The sequence below is a fragment of the Mytilus trossulus genome, chromosome 1, assembly GCF_036588685.1.
Source record: "Mytilus trossulus isolate FHL-02 chromosome 1, PNRI_Mtr1.1.1.hap1, whole genome shotgun sequence".
NCBI classification, from domain to species: Eukaryota; Metazoa; Mollusca; class Bivalvia; order Mytilida; family Mytilidae; genus Mytilus; species Mytilus trossulus.
Genome location: NC_086373.1, coordinates 33,080,290 through 33,097,662, shown reverse-complemented (window position 1 = coordinate 33,097,662; position 17,373 = coordinate 33,080,290). Strand labels below are relative to the sequence as shown.

Below are 17,373 nucleotides of genomic sequence, written 5' to 3'. Positions count from 1 at the left end.
ATAATTCCGGGTTGAATCAATTCAATGAAAGTATTTTCATTGCTATTTGCGATAAGTCTTTCGGTTCACTCTGTTTCATGACAAAGTTTATATTTACGAAAAATTCCGGCTTCGCTAGTACAAGCATTATATTCATCGGGACAGTTGGAACAGTCGTAGCAGGACAAGTCTCGAATTAAACCAATTCGAGGACTTGTACTTCTGATTTGATGAATACACCTTACTGACGGAACGACTTTAAAAGATCTTGTTCTATTTCAGGGAACTTCCTCAACATATCTAAAAATTCGACGTTTGCATATAGCGGACTGCCTTGGAGTCTCTAAATTGTCCTTAAAAAAGTTATAAAAATCATTTGCATTTTGAATAAACAATTTTCCTCTCGCCACTGCAAAATCAGCTTGATTTTTTATTAACCCCCCTGCCGAATCTTGTACTCCTTTGGCATGTGATGTTTAAAAATAGTTTCTAACTATATTGAAACCAAAATCTTGTTTTGCATAGCTTATATCTCCGGAACAGTGCCTTGATTTATATTGTGTGGCACACCCGTCTGCAAATTTGTGCATGGTTTTCATATCATAGTTAATACTCTTTAGGTAATCCGCTATTTGCCGTTGCGCCTCATGTGAAAAATTATGATCATGAACTTGATCAGGACTTATAACAAAAAACTGTTCTTCAACTAATCCAGCATTAACTTCAGGATCGGACGGACCGTCTAGATTTTCAATTGGATGCCTATAAATCACGGATACATGTATCGAAACTTCCGTTTTCTGAAAATAGCATGATTTAATTTCAATTTTATCTTTACACGAATAGTTTTCAGAAAAATTCATGAATGCAAATAGCTTCATTTTTTTTTCAAGTTGCTCTTAATTGATTTCAGTTGTTCTGTTTGCCATTTTGCACGAAAAACGTGTGCTGAAAACTTTGATATCAATTCAAGAAAGTACTTGAACATTTCTCCCGGTTTTGTGTTCACCTTCACAAGGCACAGCTCTTCCTTTGTCCGACTACCATCAATATCTTTTTTTTTATAAATTTCAACACAGGATTTGTTTTCATTATCTGGAACATTTAATTGAAAAAAATTTAGCACAAACTTGTAACGTCGGAAATAAGCTTTTTCGGATTTTTGACGTTTTCCGACGTTGGGACAAAATGGCTACCGTTTTGTAAATGTTCGTATCATTTTATCACTTTTAGACTCAAATATGTAGTAAATAAAAAAAGATTCTTGTGATTTTGTTCTCTTCGTGTATCTAACTTTTGTTTTAATAAATTATAAACAACTTATTGAAATATCAGGTAAGAAAAACACATTTAGAGCTTTGACAAATGAAATATCAAGTGGGACAAAACGGCTACCGGTTGAAAAACGACTGCGTAGAGAAGATTATTTAAAATCTACAATTTTTGAACTCACGAACAAGGAGGCAAATATTTGTTCTATCGGAAGATGTTATTATTATCTTACCTTTTTAAGACATTTTCTTCTATATATACTCATAGAATTCACTTTTTGTCGTTAAGTCAACGAAAAACGTCGTTGGACATATTTCTTGTTTAAGCTTAATCTGCTGTCACCGAGTCAAAAAAAATTTGACAAAAAAACGGCTTTAATGTCACAAAGAACCAACACACGTCGTTGTTCCCGCCAAGTTTCGGGAAGATCAGAGAATAAGAAATAGCATCACTATACATAAAAGTTAAAACAGTTGTTTGAAAATGTAACGTTGGACATCCGTTTTTTTGCATAACTTTGTTGTTTAAATCGTCAAATATTTTAGATATAACTAAGTATATGACCAAGAGCTAAAACAATATAATTAAAAACATGTTCTGAATTTATTTTCATCTTGGAACTTGTTTGCTGACATTTTTTGTTTGTTTTGCGATGGAATTTCGAAGATTCTGTTTTAAAACCCAGAGGTTGTATGAACAGCGTACCGAGTGAACCGAGTGATATTGATTTATCATGACATGTTACATATCAAGTTTGAATTTTGTTCCAGTCTGATGATTTTGCGCAGCACTATGGTCCTTTGACTTCAAAATTTCACCCAAATAGTTAGTTTTCCACAATTTTTTTTCGTCATGCTTGAAGGTATTGATTTCGAAACTGGTATACAAAGTTGCAGATCAAGTTAGAATTGTGTTCGTCTAATGATTTTTTGCAGTTATGGTCCTTGGACATAAAATTTACTTAAATATCAGTTTTCAATACTTTTTTTCGTCATGCATGAAGATATTGTCTTGATATTTGTTATATAGTTTACACCATGACAAGTTATAGATCAAATTTCTAACCAGTAGGGGACTATGTATTGCCATGCAATACATTGATTATTGATTATTTTAAGGCCAAAAATTTGTTCATGTCTGTTGAAGGTTACATCATCAAAATAAAGAGGGTAGGTAGATTGGTATTTCCATGTTATTTTTTACACCATGTTTTGAGTTGTGAGGTTCGTTTTGCCGTGGTCAAAGTTGTCCATGGGGCAGTTTACCTGTATTTTGTATGATTGGATTATTTCCCTTTGTTATTGATTGCAAAACAAGAGTGCACACACTGAAATGTCTCGCCTTCTTTACTAATCATTGATATTATGTTGATAGTCCTAAGTATAAAGCTTTGTTACAACTGTCACATAAATTTAACATTAACAAAGATAGCTAAACAAAGACCAATGAACCATGAAAATGAGGTCAAGGTCAGATGAACCATGCCAGGCAGACATGTACAGCTAACAATGCTTCCATCGAACAAATATAGTTGACCTATTACTAAGTTTTAGAAAAATAGACCAAAACAAAAAAACTTAACACGGTGCAATGAACCATGAAATTTAGGTCATGGTCAAATAAAACTTGCGGGACTGACATTTAGATCATAATATATTTCAGTACACCAAATATAGTTGACCGTTGGCATATATTAGATAAAAAGACCAAAACTTAGAAAATAAACTTCTACCACTGAACCATGAAAGTGAGGTCAAGGTCAGATGACATCTGCCTGCTAGACATAGATATAGGAAGATGTGGTGTGAGTGCCAATGAGACAACTCTCCATCCAAATAACAATTTAAAAATTAAACCATTATAGGTTAAAGTACGGCCTTCAACACTGAGCCTTGGCTCACACCGAACAACAAGCTATAAAGGGAGCTATGTACACCTTACAACAAATATAGTAGACCTATTGCATAAAGTATGAGAAAAACAGACCAAAACACTAAAATTTAACTATAACCACTGAACCATGAAAATGAGGTCAAGGTCAGGTGACACTTGCCAGTTGGACATGAACACCTTACAGTCCTTCCATACACCAAATATACTAGCCCTATTGCTTATACTATCTGAGATATGGACTTGACCACCAAAACTTAACCTTGTTCACTGATACACGAGATAAGGTCGAGGTCTTGTGAAAACTGCATGACGGGCCTGAGGACCTTGCAAGGTACACACACACCAAATATAGTTATCCTATTACTTATAATAGAGAATTTAAGATTACAAAAATTCTGAATTTTTTTTTCAAGTGGTCACTGAACCATGAAAATGAGGTCAAGGACATTGGACATGTGACTGACGGAAACTTCGTAACATGATGTATCTATATACAAAGTATGAAGCATCCAGGTCTTCCACCTTCTAAAATATAAACCTTTTTTAAAAGAAATGAGCTAACACCGCCTCTGCCACCGGATCACTATCCCTATGTCGAGGTTTCTGCAACAAAAGTTGCAGGCTCGACAAAAATTGGGGCAAAATGTTAATTTCATTACACGAGTCGCTAATTTCCTTTTTAACAGCTATCATATTCATGATTATGAACATTGGGGTGTATCAGGCAGCACTATCTTCACTTTTTACACAAGTTAAGTTTATTTTTCACTATACAATGGATATAAAATGGCTAAGGGGCGGCACTCAAAATAGGGTTGGTCTGGTAACTGTAAACAGACATATTTTTTTGGGCCTAATGCAAAGTTGATTATGGACATCTATTTCTAGATTAATCTTATTTTCTTTGAATAAATATTTAACCCACACCCAACTGTATCTTTAATATATGCAGATGGGTGAATATTGTGTTTCTAAATGTATAAAATATTTAATCACCATTAACAAGTAAAAGCAACATTTTGGCAAGAATATTTTATTTGGTCACATTTTCTTCCTTTATTCTGTTAGACACTGGTTTCATCACTTTAGATATGTTATGAATGTCAACATCAATTGTGACTTGATTACTATTCTATTGGTTTATCCTGTTATGGACCAACAGACCTCTCCTCTTGTTGTCCTCTGGCTTGAAGCAAGAAGTACCTGTTAAGTATAAATGACAATGTTATACCACAGAAATAGTGTGCATTATGATTCTATATTAAACAATGTTTACATCCTTTTTTGTTTGTTTAAATAAGTTCTATTGCTCATTTAGAAGGTTATTTATCCCAGCTACATCTTATTCAAAAACATCATTTTAACTAAATTTTACTTTTAATTTGAAAACAGACATCTACAGACTAGCTGCTTTATATAGACCACACTCACAACACTACTAGAAAGTTATGTTTATCAAAATGAAATAAGTTATATCAACACTACATTATCTTAATCAAGTATAACAAACAATATTTTAACTGCTTTTAACACATTTTTCAACTATTTAATTTTATAATGCAATTTATAATTCTGACCACTAATTTATACATATTATAGACATACATTTTTCCTACTATACCTGGTAATTCTGTAAGGGTTTGCTTTCTCCTTTCTTTAAATATTTAAGGGATTCTTCTTCATCATATTTTTACAGCTACATTTTACATCTTTCATATTATAGATCATTTAATAGGTATTATCTCTCTAGGAGTCATAAAAGTATGTAGTTATTTTCTTCAAAGGTCTAGATGGAGTGCCCTGGATGATTGTGATCAGTTTCTGTTAAGCTTTAGCTCTTTTATTGCTGGATCAATATTTTTACTTTCATCAAGGACCAAATTAAAAATGCTTAATTTTTTTTCACTTTATCACTCTATACAGACTCATTAATTCCATTTCTTGAAGAATAGATTAGCGATTCATTTTGCTTAAATGCAAATAATTGAAAATTTCGGATATAGGTCCCATTTTCATATTTGTATATTGTTTATGGGTTAGCTCTTGTGGTGTCCTTTCAACATCGAAGTCTTATGAAAGGTAATTTTATTTTTGTTAGGCTGTGAATGTTTATGCCGGTAACAATTTTTGGCAAGTAATGACAATGACAGACTCATCTTTAATTCATATAGTTCTAGCTTTATATTCATCTTCTATGGTTTTGTTAAGGACAAGTCGGCTGAGAGCTTATGGTCTTTCATATATTCATGCCTTTCTGTTAAGCTGTATATTTTTTAACTGTGTGAATCTTTATTTCTTAATGTGGAAAAAGTCCTACTCTGTTCAAGACCTTTATAATTATACTCCTCATGAAAAAGAATTATCTTTTGTATGTACGATTTATAATACAATATTTATTACATGATGTTTTTATTTCATAATGACACAACATAGCATATGTTACATTTACAATTCTTGAACACTGGAAAGAAAAAGTAAATTTGGTCAATTTATACAATCATACATTTACCATTTATTTAAGAAAAAATCCAATGCCTCATAACTATTTACAGGATTTTTAAAACACTGATGTTTCAAACCTTACAAACAGCATTATATATTAAGGTTTTTACTATTTATTATTTCATGTTTTTGTGGACAACCTACTTTGTAAGGAAGGGTATTTGAGACATTGGATTTCTACAGTAATATTGTGGATAAAATAAAGACTCAAAATTATATGAAAGGTGAAGTTTATTACAACAATGGCTTATGATATTATGACATCTTCATTTGATCCGTGACTAAATTTATCATATTGTTTTAACATTTAAAATCCTGTTAAAAACTACAAATTAAAACAATATTTAGTTTGGCAAAAGTAACAAAAATAGTCCATCTTCAGCTTTAAAATCTTTCAAGGTAAATTTTAAAGTTTACTTTTATCCATTTAATGTTCATATTCATTTTGGTGTACCAAAAAGAAAACTGCAGCATGTAGTATATACCTCAATTATTTCTATTGAGGTTTCTTTACAGAACACCAATTTGACTGACAATACACAGGTACAGACAACCATTAAATATTTCAATATCCTCCTCTGCCTGCTCCATAGGGGTGTGGTCTAAATTGTCCTCTTCCACCTCGTCCTGTTGGTGGAGCTTTTCCTGCTGTTGCTCCGGTAGCCCAAGAATTGTCAGCTGTAGGGAAAAAAATAAAATATACAACTTTTAATTTCTTCCTACTATCTGTATTGCTTTTTTCCAATTGAAATGGTCTGTATATTTGAAATGTATATATTAACTTTAATAAAAGTTTGCTATACACAATTTTATCTGTCGGACAATGAATTAGATGACAATTATCAGCGTCAAATAAGTTTATGATTTCAACAACTGGTATGTTGGCGACAAGTTTTCAATTTTTTGTTTTAGAGATCTTTCTTTATACTTTCTTAAATAAATGCATTTCTCAAATCACAAGAATGATTTAATAATACACTACCTGGCTTACCATAAGTTTCATCGTATGAAGCTGTTGCTGATGCACCATGCCCGTAATCAAAATACTGAGTGTCACTAGAAAAATAAGGTTAAAAGATTTAATTATATAGTTTTACAGTAAAGTGTCAAAACAAATGAATAAGATACCTACAAGGGAATCTAATTATAATCAAGGAAAACAGAGAATAAAAGTTTGGGTAGAAATACATAAAATATATCCTATAAAATTTATCAACAGTATTAGGCCAAATAAAATAATATGTGTGTTTCCTGTTTCCTCTTTGAAAAAAATAGGGTAGGTAGGTAGGGATTTTTTTTTATTTTACCATTTTTTTTTACATTGAGTCTATGGGAGAGAAATCCTGACTTTAACAGTGCTTATTGAAAAATGACCAAAAAAACTTTAGGGTAGGCTATTTCTAAGCTTAAAATATAGGGTAGGTAGGGAAACAGGAAACACACATGCTTTTTTATTTGGCCTTACCTTCACGACATTTAACTTTATTTGTTTGATAGTAATGAAATGGTGGAGTCATCCAAGTACAAAAGTGTCAAGATAAAGGTTAGTTGTATTGATGAGTGCACCTGCTTACTGCTTGGAGACCTATCTGGGTTTTCTTTTAAAACTTTTGTTTGCTTTTTCCTAAATATTTATCCCTTATTTTGATGGATGTCCCGATTATTTTGAAAATCTTACCCTGCACCATATCCACTTTCTGCATATGGATCTCTGGCATAAGGATCTGCATAACCTTCATAACCCTGCAAAAAAGAAATTTTTATTATGATACAATTACACATCTCCTTTACTATCTCTTGCAAGAAATTTATTCAGCATATTGCAAAGTTCAAAGTACAGGCAGGCAAGAATACGGTATCTGAAAATCAAATACAAAATGAAACAGGATACCAATCACCAAGATGCTGACGAAATATTAAGTCATTCTGTCGAGTCTTTCTCAAAAAAGTGAGACGAAAATATTTAATGAAAAAACAGACTAAAGAGTTGATTTTAACACATCTCCACTACTATCAATGAATTATTCAAGTACATTGTATACAATATACATTTATATAGTGAGTCTTATGACAATACTTTTATGAACACAAGTGGATACAAACATGATGATAATCTCATCAAAAATCAGCTCAAAATCTGGAGGCGTATTGAAAAACTAGAGGCTCTCAAGAGCCTGTGTCGCTCACCTGTTACTGTATTTACTGATGTCGGTCATCTTGGTTGGTAGGTGGGTCATTAGACACTTTTTTTAAATAGATACCATAGTGATGATCGTGGCCACGTTTAGTTTAACATGGCCCATAGTTTTAGAAAAGAAGATTTTTGTACAAGTTACAAAAATGACGAAAATTTGTTCAAAATTGACTATAAAGGGCAATAACTCCTTAAGGGGTACTCTTACAATTTTTATCATGTTGACTTATTTGTAGATCCTACTTTGCTGAACAAAATTGCTTTTTACAGTTTATCTCTATCTATAATAGTATTCCAGATAATAACCAAAAACTGCAAAATTTCCTTAAAATTACCAATTTTAGGGCAGCAACCCAATAACGAGTTGTCAGATTCATCTGAAAATTTGCGAGGGGATAGATCTTATTCTGATGGACATTTAAATCTTGAAAGATTTGCCCTAAATGTCTTAGTTTTAAAGATATAAATCAAAAACTGCATTTTACCACTATGTTCTAATTTTAGCCATGTCGGCCATTTTGTTTGGTAGGCGGTGTCATCGGACACATTTTTCAAACTATATACCACAATGATAATTAGCGCCAAGTTTGGTTTAATTTGGCCATGCAGTTTCAGAAAAGAAGATTTTTGTACAAGTTACAAAAACTGACGAAAATTTGTTAAAAATTGACTATAAAGGGCAATAACTCCTTAAGGGGTTGACTGACAAATTTGGTCATGTTGACTTATTTGTAGGTTTTACTTTGCTGAACATTATTGCTGTTTACAGTTTATCTCTATCTATAATAGTATTCAAGATAATAACCAAAAACTGCAAAATTTCCTTAAAATAACCAATTCAGGGGCAGCAACCTAACAACGGGTTGTCCGATTCATCTGAAAATTCTAGGGCAGATAGATCTTGACCTGATTAACAATTTTACCCCTGTCAGATTTGCTCTAAATGTTTTGGTTTCAAAGATATAAGCCAAAATATACATTTTACCCCTGTGTTCTATTTTTAGCCATGGCGGCCATCTTGGTTGGATGGCCAGGTCACCGGACACATTTTTTAAACTAGATACCCCAAGGATGATTGTGGCCAAGTTTGGTAAAATTTGGCCCAGTAGTTTCAGAGGAGAAGATTTTTGTAAAAGTTTACGGACGACGGACGACGGACGACGGACGACGGACGCAGGACGACGGACGACGGACGCCAAGTGATGAGAAAAGCTCACTTGACCTTTCAGGTCAGGTGAGCTAAAAAGCCTGTAATTTCGGCTAAAATTAGTGGAGCAGAACAAAACTTAAACTTGACCAGTAACTCATCATGGTTAGCTCACATACCAAAAATCAGCACATTATCTGAAGGTGTTTAGAAAAAAACTCTGTATAATGGTTTGTTGCGGAATGACAAAATTACGGAACTTCAGACAAGGGTATAACTATATGGCACCGACAACTTTGTTGTGGGCCCATAATGATCACTCTATTGGACAAACATTCAAATGCTTATTCATTAAACTTACACCAACACCATAATCATCATATCCAGCTGTCTCAAGGCTTTGTGCAACAGGTGCTACTGGGGGTGGGGCAGCCCTTCCTCGTCCAACTGGTGCACCGCGACCAGAAACTCCTCTTGGTGCTCCACGTCCTCCAATAGGTGCACCTCTTGGTGCTCCCCTGAAATGAAAGGTATCAGTTAAAAATGGAAAATCAAAAAAAAGAAAACCAACCATTACTAAAATGAACATAAACTTAGATTGCACTGGTATTTCTTTGCTATGAAATTCTGGTTAAAAAACTGTCAAGATGAAAATGAGCAGTTATCCACTTAATTACAATCTATTTTAAAGAAAATCATATCTAAATAATACTAAATTTTTATATTAAAATAATACTTTAAATAAATTAAAATTAAGTACATGTTAAAAACTTTCAAATGTATTTTAAAAACTATGAATACCTTGCTCTAGGAGCAGGTGCTCCTCTGGGTGCTCCCCTGAAATTATAGGAATCAGTTAATACTTAAAAATTTACATACGCTTCGACTTGCACTGGTTTTCATTTATTGGTATTTCTTAACTTTGAAACAAGTTTCAACCTTTGTTGATGATGAAGACAAGCAGATATCCACTTCATTACTATCTATTTCATTGTTAAAGGGGCACTAGCTGTTAAATTCATGGTCACAGATTTGACTCAAATTCTCATATTTTATTTATAACAATGTAAAACATTTATCCAAACTATCAAAAGTGTGAAATAAACAGTTTACAGAACATGAGGTAGATAATATGTAGATTTGTTTCGTGTGTATTTTAGTCTAGACTCCCATCCAATTAAATATTGAGTTGACCTCAGATGACCATATAAACGATGTAAACATAAATATACTTATGATTAGATATAAACAGATTAAGCCAACAGGTGCAGTTGGATTTTTATAGGTCTGTTTAACTTTATTTTATAGATTAAAAATATGTTTCTCATCGTTTTTACATGTACTCATGATGTAGAAGAAAGATTTTTTTTGGATAGAATCAGTCATCAAATGATTTACCTTTGTTTCAATTTCAATGTTGACATTCCTTTCCTTTATATTAACAGTACACATACAAAGGCTTTAAGCATGCCTTGTCCATCTCTAGTTAAGGAGTTAAATTGAAGTTCACATGAATACAGATTTATCGAGGTTGACTTATTCACTTGCAAGTGAATACTTCATTATCAATATTATTTAGCTTAATTTGACAAAATTGAACTATTTTGGCTGCTAAAAGCGAATTATTATTTCACAATTTCACCTCTACTATTGATTGAACAAAAATAAATCATACTTAAGATTTTTATACATCTCGTAGCTAGTGCCCCTTTAATCTTTTCTTAATAATACTGAAATAAAAATGAAGTACATTTACATGTTACTAATGAAAACAAAGTTGTCAAATTAGTTCTAAAAACTATGATACCTTGTTCCTCTTGGTGCAGGTGCTCCTCTCGGTGCTCCACGGCCTGGTGGTGCCCCTCCTGGGCCTCCTCTTCCACCACCTCTAGTTGGCTGTGAACCATTTGACATGTAGTTCATTTCCTGCATCTGTTGTTGTGTTATTTCATCATTATACTCCTTAAAGTAGTTAATCATCATATCATATAGTAAATAACATGAATGTTCAAAGAGTTTGGTAGGCAATAACAAAATTTGGCTTTTAGACATGGAATAAGTAATTTGAATTATGTCCAATAAAATAAACTTGTGGTTTTTTTTCTTCAATTGGACAATTATTTTACATTTACTATATAAAAGGATTTGTGGATTGCTAATGACAAACTGTTCACAAGAGAACAAATGATATATGAACTCAGTGTCAAGTAGAAATACTGTTCAGTATCAGACATAAATAACATCAAGGCTTGTTGTAACATACACATACTATAAATGTCTGGGAAATAACTATTCTCTTATAACCATGAACTTAGTTGAAAAGTCCATTACTACACTTTTACAACAGGTATTATCCACTTACTGGTGTGAGGTATTTCTGTACTTCTGACAGTGCATGTGACAGACGAGCGTAACAATCAGATATCTCACTGTACACTTCTATTAACAAGTGAAGATCTTCATTTAAATGAGCATATTTTCCACCTTCTTTCCTCATCTCGTCTTCCTAAAATGAAATAAAATATTTATATCAAATCAAACTGAACAAGATCTGTGAGGTCAAACTAATTAACTATACCCACAAAATAACTTTTTAAACTGAGTATTGACTCTTTCAGTCGTATTCTTGGGAACAGATACATATAAATCTGACATGATTATATACAAATGCAAGACCATCATGTGGCCATGCTGTTTGTTTCTTAACTTGATAATAATCTAAAATTAATAGCAAATGTGACAAGTGTCTTTTAACAAATATATTACCACAACTGATATGATGAGAAACTGTTTAATGATTTAGACTATAAGAATATTAATTCTTGTCTTAGTTCTCGGACACAAAATTACTTTTCATTCTTTAAGTCAACAGTACAAAACAGAATGATGTACATGCCAGTGCAGCATAATGCGACTCATTAATATATTGGGACAAAAGAAATACTGTAACAAAGACTGGAGACTGATAAAGATGATTTAACAATCTCTATCAGCACTATGGTCTTGTGTTTATCTGGCTCTGTTGTGTCATGTATGAATATTACATTCCGCTAACAGAACATTAGCATCCCGAAATATATATCAGAAAAATATTCTGCATACGGACACTTAGAGCTTTATATTTGTTCTTATTGCAAGTTTGAGGTTACAAATATTGGTCTCTATTTAGGCTCTTTTTCAAAGGTGAAATTAACCATTTTAAAAAAAGAACTTATCTGACAGATGATTTTGGGACATGCTAAAGGAAGAGCTTTTATCAATCAAAGCTATATTGGGAAATGCTAAACAAAGCAAATTATCCAGATCAAACAAAACATTGTGTTTTGGCAGGTTTTATTCAATGTGGACAACTATTTTGTTAGCCTAATTATAGTATACCAATTCACATTACATGTATATAAAAACTTTAAAGCAAAATTTTCAACAGTTTAAAATATAGTTAAATCATTGTAGCATGTTGCGACAAAAAAAAGAAATACTGTAACAAAGACTGGAGACTGATAAAGATGATTTAACAATCTCTATCAGCACTATGGTCTTGTGTTTATCTGGCTCTGTTGTGTCATGTATGAATATTACATTCCGCTAACAAAACATTAGCATCCCGAAATATATATCAAAAAATGTTCTGCATACAGACACTTAGAGCTTTTTGCTTGTTATCTAATACAGGTTTGAGTTGAAGAAATTTTGGTTTATATTTGTGTTCTTTTCAAAGGTTGAAATAATGAACCATTTAAAAATAAGATAAGATTTTGTGACATGATAAATCAAGAGTTTTTTTTACCAATCACAGCAATATTGGGATATACTTAACAAGCCAAATTGTCTAGAACATAATAAACCAACCATTACATGCATGTTTTGGGGGGTTTGGTTATGGACACTGATTTTTTAGCCTAATTATAGTAACCAATATATAACAACTTTAATGCAAATTTTCAAGTTAAAAAAAATGGAGTTATATCATTGGAGCATAATGTAAAACTCGTTTACTGTTAACATATTGTGACAAAAGAAATACTGTAACAAAGACTGGAGACTGATAAAGATGATTTAACAATCTCTATCAGCACTATGGTCTTGTTTTTATCTGGCTCTGTTGTGTCATGTATGAATATTACATTCCGCTAACAATACATTAGCATCCCGAAATATATATCAAAAAATGTTCTGCATACAGACACTTAGAGCTTTTTGCTTGTTATCTAATACAGGTTTGAGTTGAAGAAATTTTGGTTTATATTTGTGTTCTTTTCAAAGGTTGAAATAATGAACCATTTAAAAATAAGATAAGATTTTGTGACATGATAAATCAAGAGTTTTTTTACCAATCACAGCAATATTGGGATATACTTAACAAGGCAAATTGTCTAGAACATAATAAACCAACCATTACATGTATGTTTTGGGGGGTTTGGTTATGGACACTGATTTTTTAGCCTAATTAAAGTAACCAATATATAACAACTTTAATGCAAATTTTCAACAGTTAAAAAAAAAATGGAGTTATATCATTGAAGCATCATGTGAAACCTATTAATCTACAATATATTGTGACAAAAGAAATACTGTTACAAAGACTGGAGACTGATAAAGATGATTTAACAATCTCTATCAGCACTATGGTCTTGTGTTTATCTGGCTCTGTTGTGTCATGTATGAATATTACATTCCGCTAACAAAACATTAGCATCCCGAAATATATATCAGAAAATGTTCTGCATACAGACACTTAGAGCTTTTTGCTTGTTATCTAATACAGGTTTGAGTTGAAGAAATTTCTATTTGTGTTCTTTTCAAAGGTTGAAATAATGAACCATTTAAAAATAAGATAAGATTTTGTGACATGATAAATCAAGAGTTTTTTTACCAATCACAGCAATATTGGGATATACTTAACAAGGCAAATTGTCTAGAACATAATAAACCAACCATTACATGTATGTTTTGGGGGGTTTGGTTATGGATACTGATTTTTTAGCCTAATTATAGTAACCAATATATAACAACTTTAATGCAAATTTTCAACAGTTAAAAAAAAAATGGAGTTATATCATTGAAGCATCATGTGAAACCTATTAATCTACAATATATTGTGACAAAAGAAATACTGTAACAAAGACTGGAGACTGATAAAGATGATTTAACAATCTCTATCAGCACTATGGTCTTGTGTTTATCTGGCTCTGTTGTGTCATGTATGAATATTACATTCCGCTAACAAAACATTAGCATCCCGAAATATATATCAGAAAATGTTCTGCATACAGACACTTAGAGCTTTTTATTTTGGTATTTTTACATGATACAAATATTGATGAAAAATTTGTTTCAAATGTGCATTTTTTTTTGTAGTTTTCAAGAGGAATTGAACTGAAGATATGCCACAAAGGCTGTATAAATGTGACTTCCTTTAAGTACATGTATTTCTATATTACCTTTCCTTTGTCCCTCATTGATCCTTTACCAAGGATTGACATCTTTGTTCCAGTTTCCTCTTGTAGTCTTTTTAATGACATTCCTTTGGGACCAAGTAGTTTTCCAACAAAGTTGAACTGTAAATAAAATCAGAATCATGAACATAAATTTCTTTGCTTTGTATTACCATTTAGTAAAATTTGTCCATATGCAAGTTATAAATCCAATCAAGTTAAAACAAAATTTTTTCAATGTTCACATTTATGTATTACAAGATCATTCTTATTATTTTCAAATGACACTGAAGTATTGGTCCCTGAATGGCCATTAAATTTAAATTTTTTACAGGTTGGACAAAGGATATATACACCTTCCACCTAGAAAAACAGACTTAATTTGATGCTGCTGCCAGCAAGTGTTAAACAGTAGAATAACAAAGATGCAATATTGATGGTCAAACAATAATATGTCATTGATGCATCATGTGAAACCTATTAATCTACAATATATTGTGACAAAAGATATACTGTAACAAAGACTGGAGACTGATAAAGATGATTTAACAATCTCTATCAGCACTATGGTCTTGTGTTTATCTGGCTCTGTTGTGTCATGTATGAATATTACATTCCGCTAAAAAAACATTAGCATCCCGAAATATATATCAGAAAATGTTCTGCATACAGACACTTAGAGCTTTTTAATTTGATATTATTCAAATTGATTACGACTACCCTCTAATATTTTAAATGAGCTTCATTCAAATAAGTAATTATATATTATCATTTTGTTGTTGTTATATAAAAGGGAAGTTTAGCGTAATAAGTTAGTACAGGGGTTAGACTTTAGAGCTAAGTGTATTACAAACTGTTATTTGAATGTCTAATGCATTTTTTTACTTTTGGTTCACTGCATTGGTTGTTTACAGAGGATACAATCCTAGTCTGTTCCATTCAGATGTGTTTAACTAATTATCCAACACAATATCATTTAACACAATTTACTTTACTCACTTTTGGAAAATCTGAAACTGGAATTTTGACTTTCAATGCTACAGCCTGAGGGCGGTTGTGATGAGCTTCAACAAGTGGCACTTGTTTCTTTGGCCCTCCTTGTTCTATTCTTTTCACCTCTGGAGAGAAAATAAATAACATATACTGAGTTAGTCTACTCGTCCCAGACATCCATAATTCTTTAATTTGATTTCAACTATAGTTTAGAATTAGAGAATTATAGTTTTATTTGTAAACCATAACTCCCATAAAAAGGTAAATATTTTAAAATCTATTAAAATAATATAAAAAGGGTGGGGTAAGTTGACTAACATAACCCCAGCAGCACCCCTATCAATCAACCTTCCCCTCAGGTGAATTTTTTAAAGAAGTAATGTTTTCCAAAACTTGCTCTGTGTACAAAAGGGTGAACACTTTTGGCCTTTTTATTTCACGTTTTCTGTTTGATGTGCGTGCTATGTGTTTCACCTAATTAATTTTCTGTGTTTCTTATCTGTGCTTTTTATTTCTCAAGCTTATCCAGCATTGTAACCCCAGACTGATTCATAATCAGACTGTTACAATCCTTCTAAAACTTGTGCAATAAATCTAAAAGAAATTGATGTATGGTTGTAATACACATGAAGGATGAGTGCAGTCTTCATGTTCATTAAAAATGGCTGCATAATCTGATCTCCAAGAATGGTTGAGTTATAACTTTTGGTACTTATTTCATCAATATTTACAATACACCTTCTTGCTAATCCCGGATGACATTGGTGCTTGAACTTTTGATGCATACAACAATCACTTTTCCATTGTGGCGTCAGATATTTTGTTTTGTGACGTCAAAAATTTACGGGAACCTGTGTAATATCCAGTAATGGTGGACAACTAGTGATAAGGTGTATTCTATTTCATGTGCTTCATTTTTCCCCCGTTTTGTTTTTTACTTTTCATGCAACATTTTTGTGATTTGTATTTCATGTGTTTCTGTGTTCAATACCCCCTTTACCACCCTCATACAACTGTAAGTTCCAATTTTGATTATATATTTATAGATGCATTCCATAAACGTATTTACACTTTGATATTTAGCTGAATATTGCCTCTGAATGACCTTAGATCTACCTAGAATCACCTTTTCAAGGCTTTTGACGTCAAGCAACAATCACTTTCAAATTGTGACATCAGGTTTCCGAAAATATTTTAAATTATGATGTCAAAGTTTACATAAACTTGCGTGATTTTACATAATGGCGAACAAATTTACATACAAATGTAAATACATCTATTCAGAAATGTTCAAATCTTGACATCAATTAATTTTTTTTTCACAAGACACATTCCTAAATAGTTTTATAATAAAGCTTTTTTACTATCTCAATTGAATTGTGCTATTTGGACAAGGTGGAATGCATAGGATTGCCTTTAAAGTGGTACCCACGGTTTTGAAAAATCAGACATTTTGGTCTATGAACCATTTGTCTTGCTGACCTACATGGCTACAATACATGTAGCACACATTTGTATAATAGATATTTGTCCCAAACTCGTTTATCGTTTCAAGGCAATTTTGCACATACAAAATCACGCTTATTAGCAATTTAAAACGTAAATTCGTAAACATTTAGATAAACAGCGGGGTTGAATATTATAACATGGTCAGCCATGTAAAATTTTGAGTGAGCTTTTTTATTACCATCATTTAAGAGTCTGATTCCATGTGGTTGGCAGTTTGCATCCAACTGACTTATTTCACTTTTCATCGCCTCCACCAAACTAGAGCTTGCTTCTCCAAGAGAAGTTTCTTGCTGCTGCTGTTGTTGTTGTTGCTGCGCCATTGTCTTGTTTCTGTAGTGTGTCTTTGGCTTGATATGTGAGAAAAAGAACGCGTGCTTGTCGGCGAACTACTTTTAACTTTCGACTGGTTTTTGGTTGGCCAGCACGGAGGGAGAATATCTATTTGTAAA

General features: G+C 32.2%; 1 protein-coding gene across 4 annotated transcripts; it reads right to left on the bottom strand.

The window, feature by feature from the left end:
• Nucleotides 1–4,161: 4,161 nt before the first annotated feature.
• On the bottom strand, nucleotides 4,162–17,373 carry LOC134722064 (KH domain-containing, RNA-binding, signal transduction-associated protein 2-like). Of its 4 annotated transcripts, XR_010107959.1 has the most exons (11): nucleotides 17,103–17,373; nucleotides 15,422–15,540; nucleotides 14,429–14,545; nucleotides 11,350–11,493; nucleotides 10,795–10,949; nucleotides 9,789–9,824; nucleotides 9,349–9,505; nucleotides 7,325–7,389; nucleotides 6,629–6,702; nucleotides 6,132–6,324; nucleotides 4,162–4,347 (listed from the first exon to the last, which is right to left on the bottom strand). XR_010107959.1 is itself a non-coding variant. In XM_063585515.1 (10 exons), the coding sequence occupies exons 1-10, from the start codon at nucleotides 17,242–17,244 to the stop codon at nucleotides 6,212–6,214; spliced, it is 1,122 nt and encodes a 373-aa protein (XP_063441585.1). In that variant the 5' UTR covers nucleotides 17,245–17,373; the 3' UTR covers nucleotides 5,537–6,211. The 4 variants fall into 4 exon arrangements, 3 of the variants coding, with proteins under 3 accessions (XP_063441585.1, XP_063441598.1, XP_063441607.1); XM_063585515.1 differs by lacking the exon at nucleotides 4,162–4,347 and having other exon boundaries at nucleotides 5,537–6,324; XM_063585528.1 differs by lacking the exon at nucleotides 4,162–4,347 and having other exon boundaries at nucleotides 5,537–6,324; nucleotides 6,638–6,702.

Coding starts and splice junctions, on each gene's coding strand:
- LOC134722064 (XM_063585515.1), bottom strand. CDS start 17,244: ATGGCGCAGCAACAACAACAACAGCAGCAGCAAGAAACTTCTCTTGGA. Junction 15,541..17,102: donor AATCAGACTCTTAAATGATG/GTAATAAAAAAG, acceptor TTTTCTCTCCAG/AGGTGAAAAGAATAGAACAA. Junction 6,325..6,628: donor TGAAACTTATGGTAAGCCAG/GTAGTGTATTAT, acceptor TTTTCCCTACAG/CTGACAATTCTTGGGCTACC.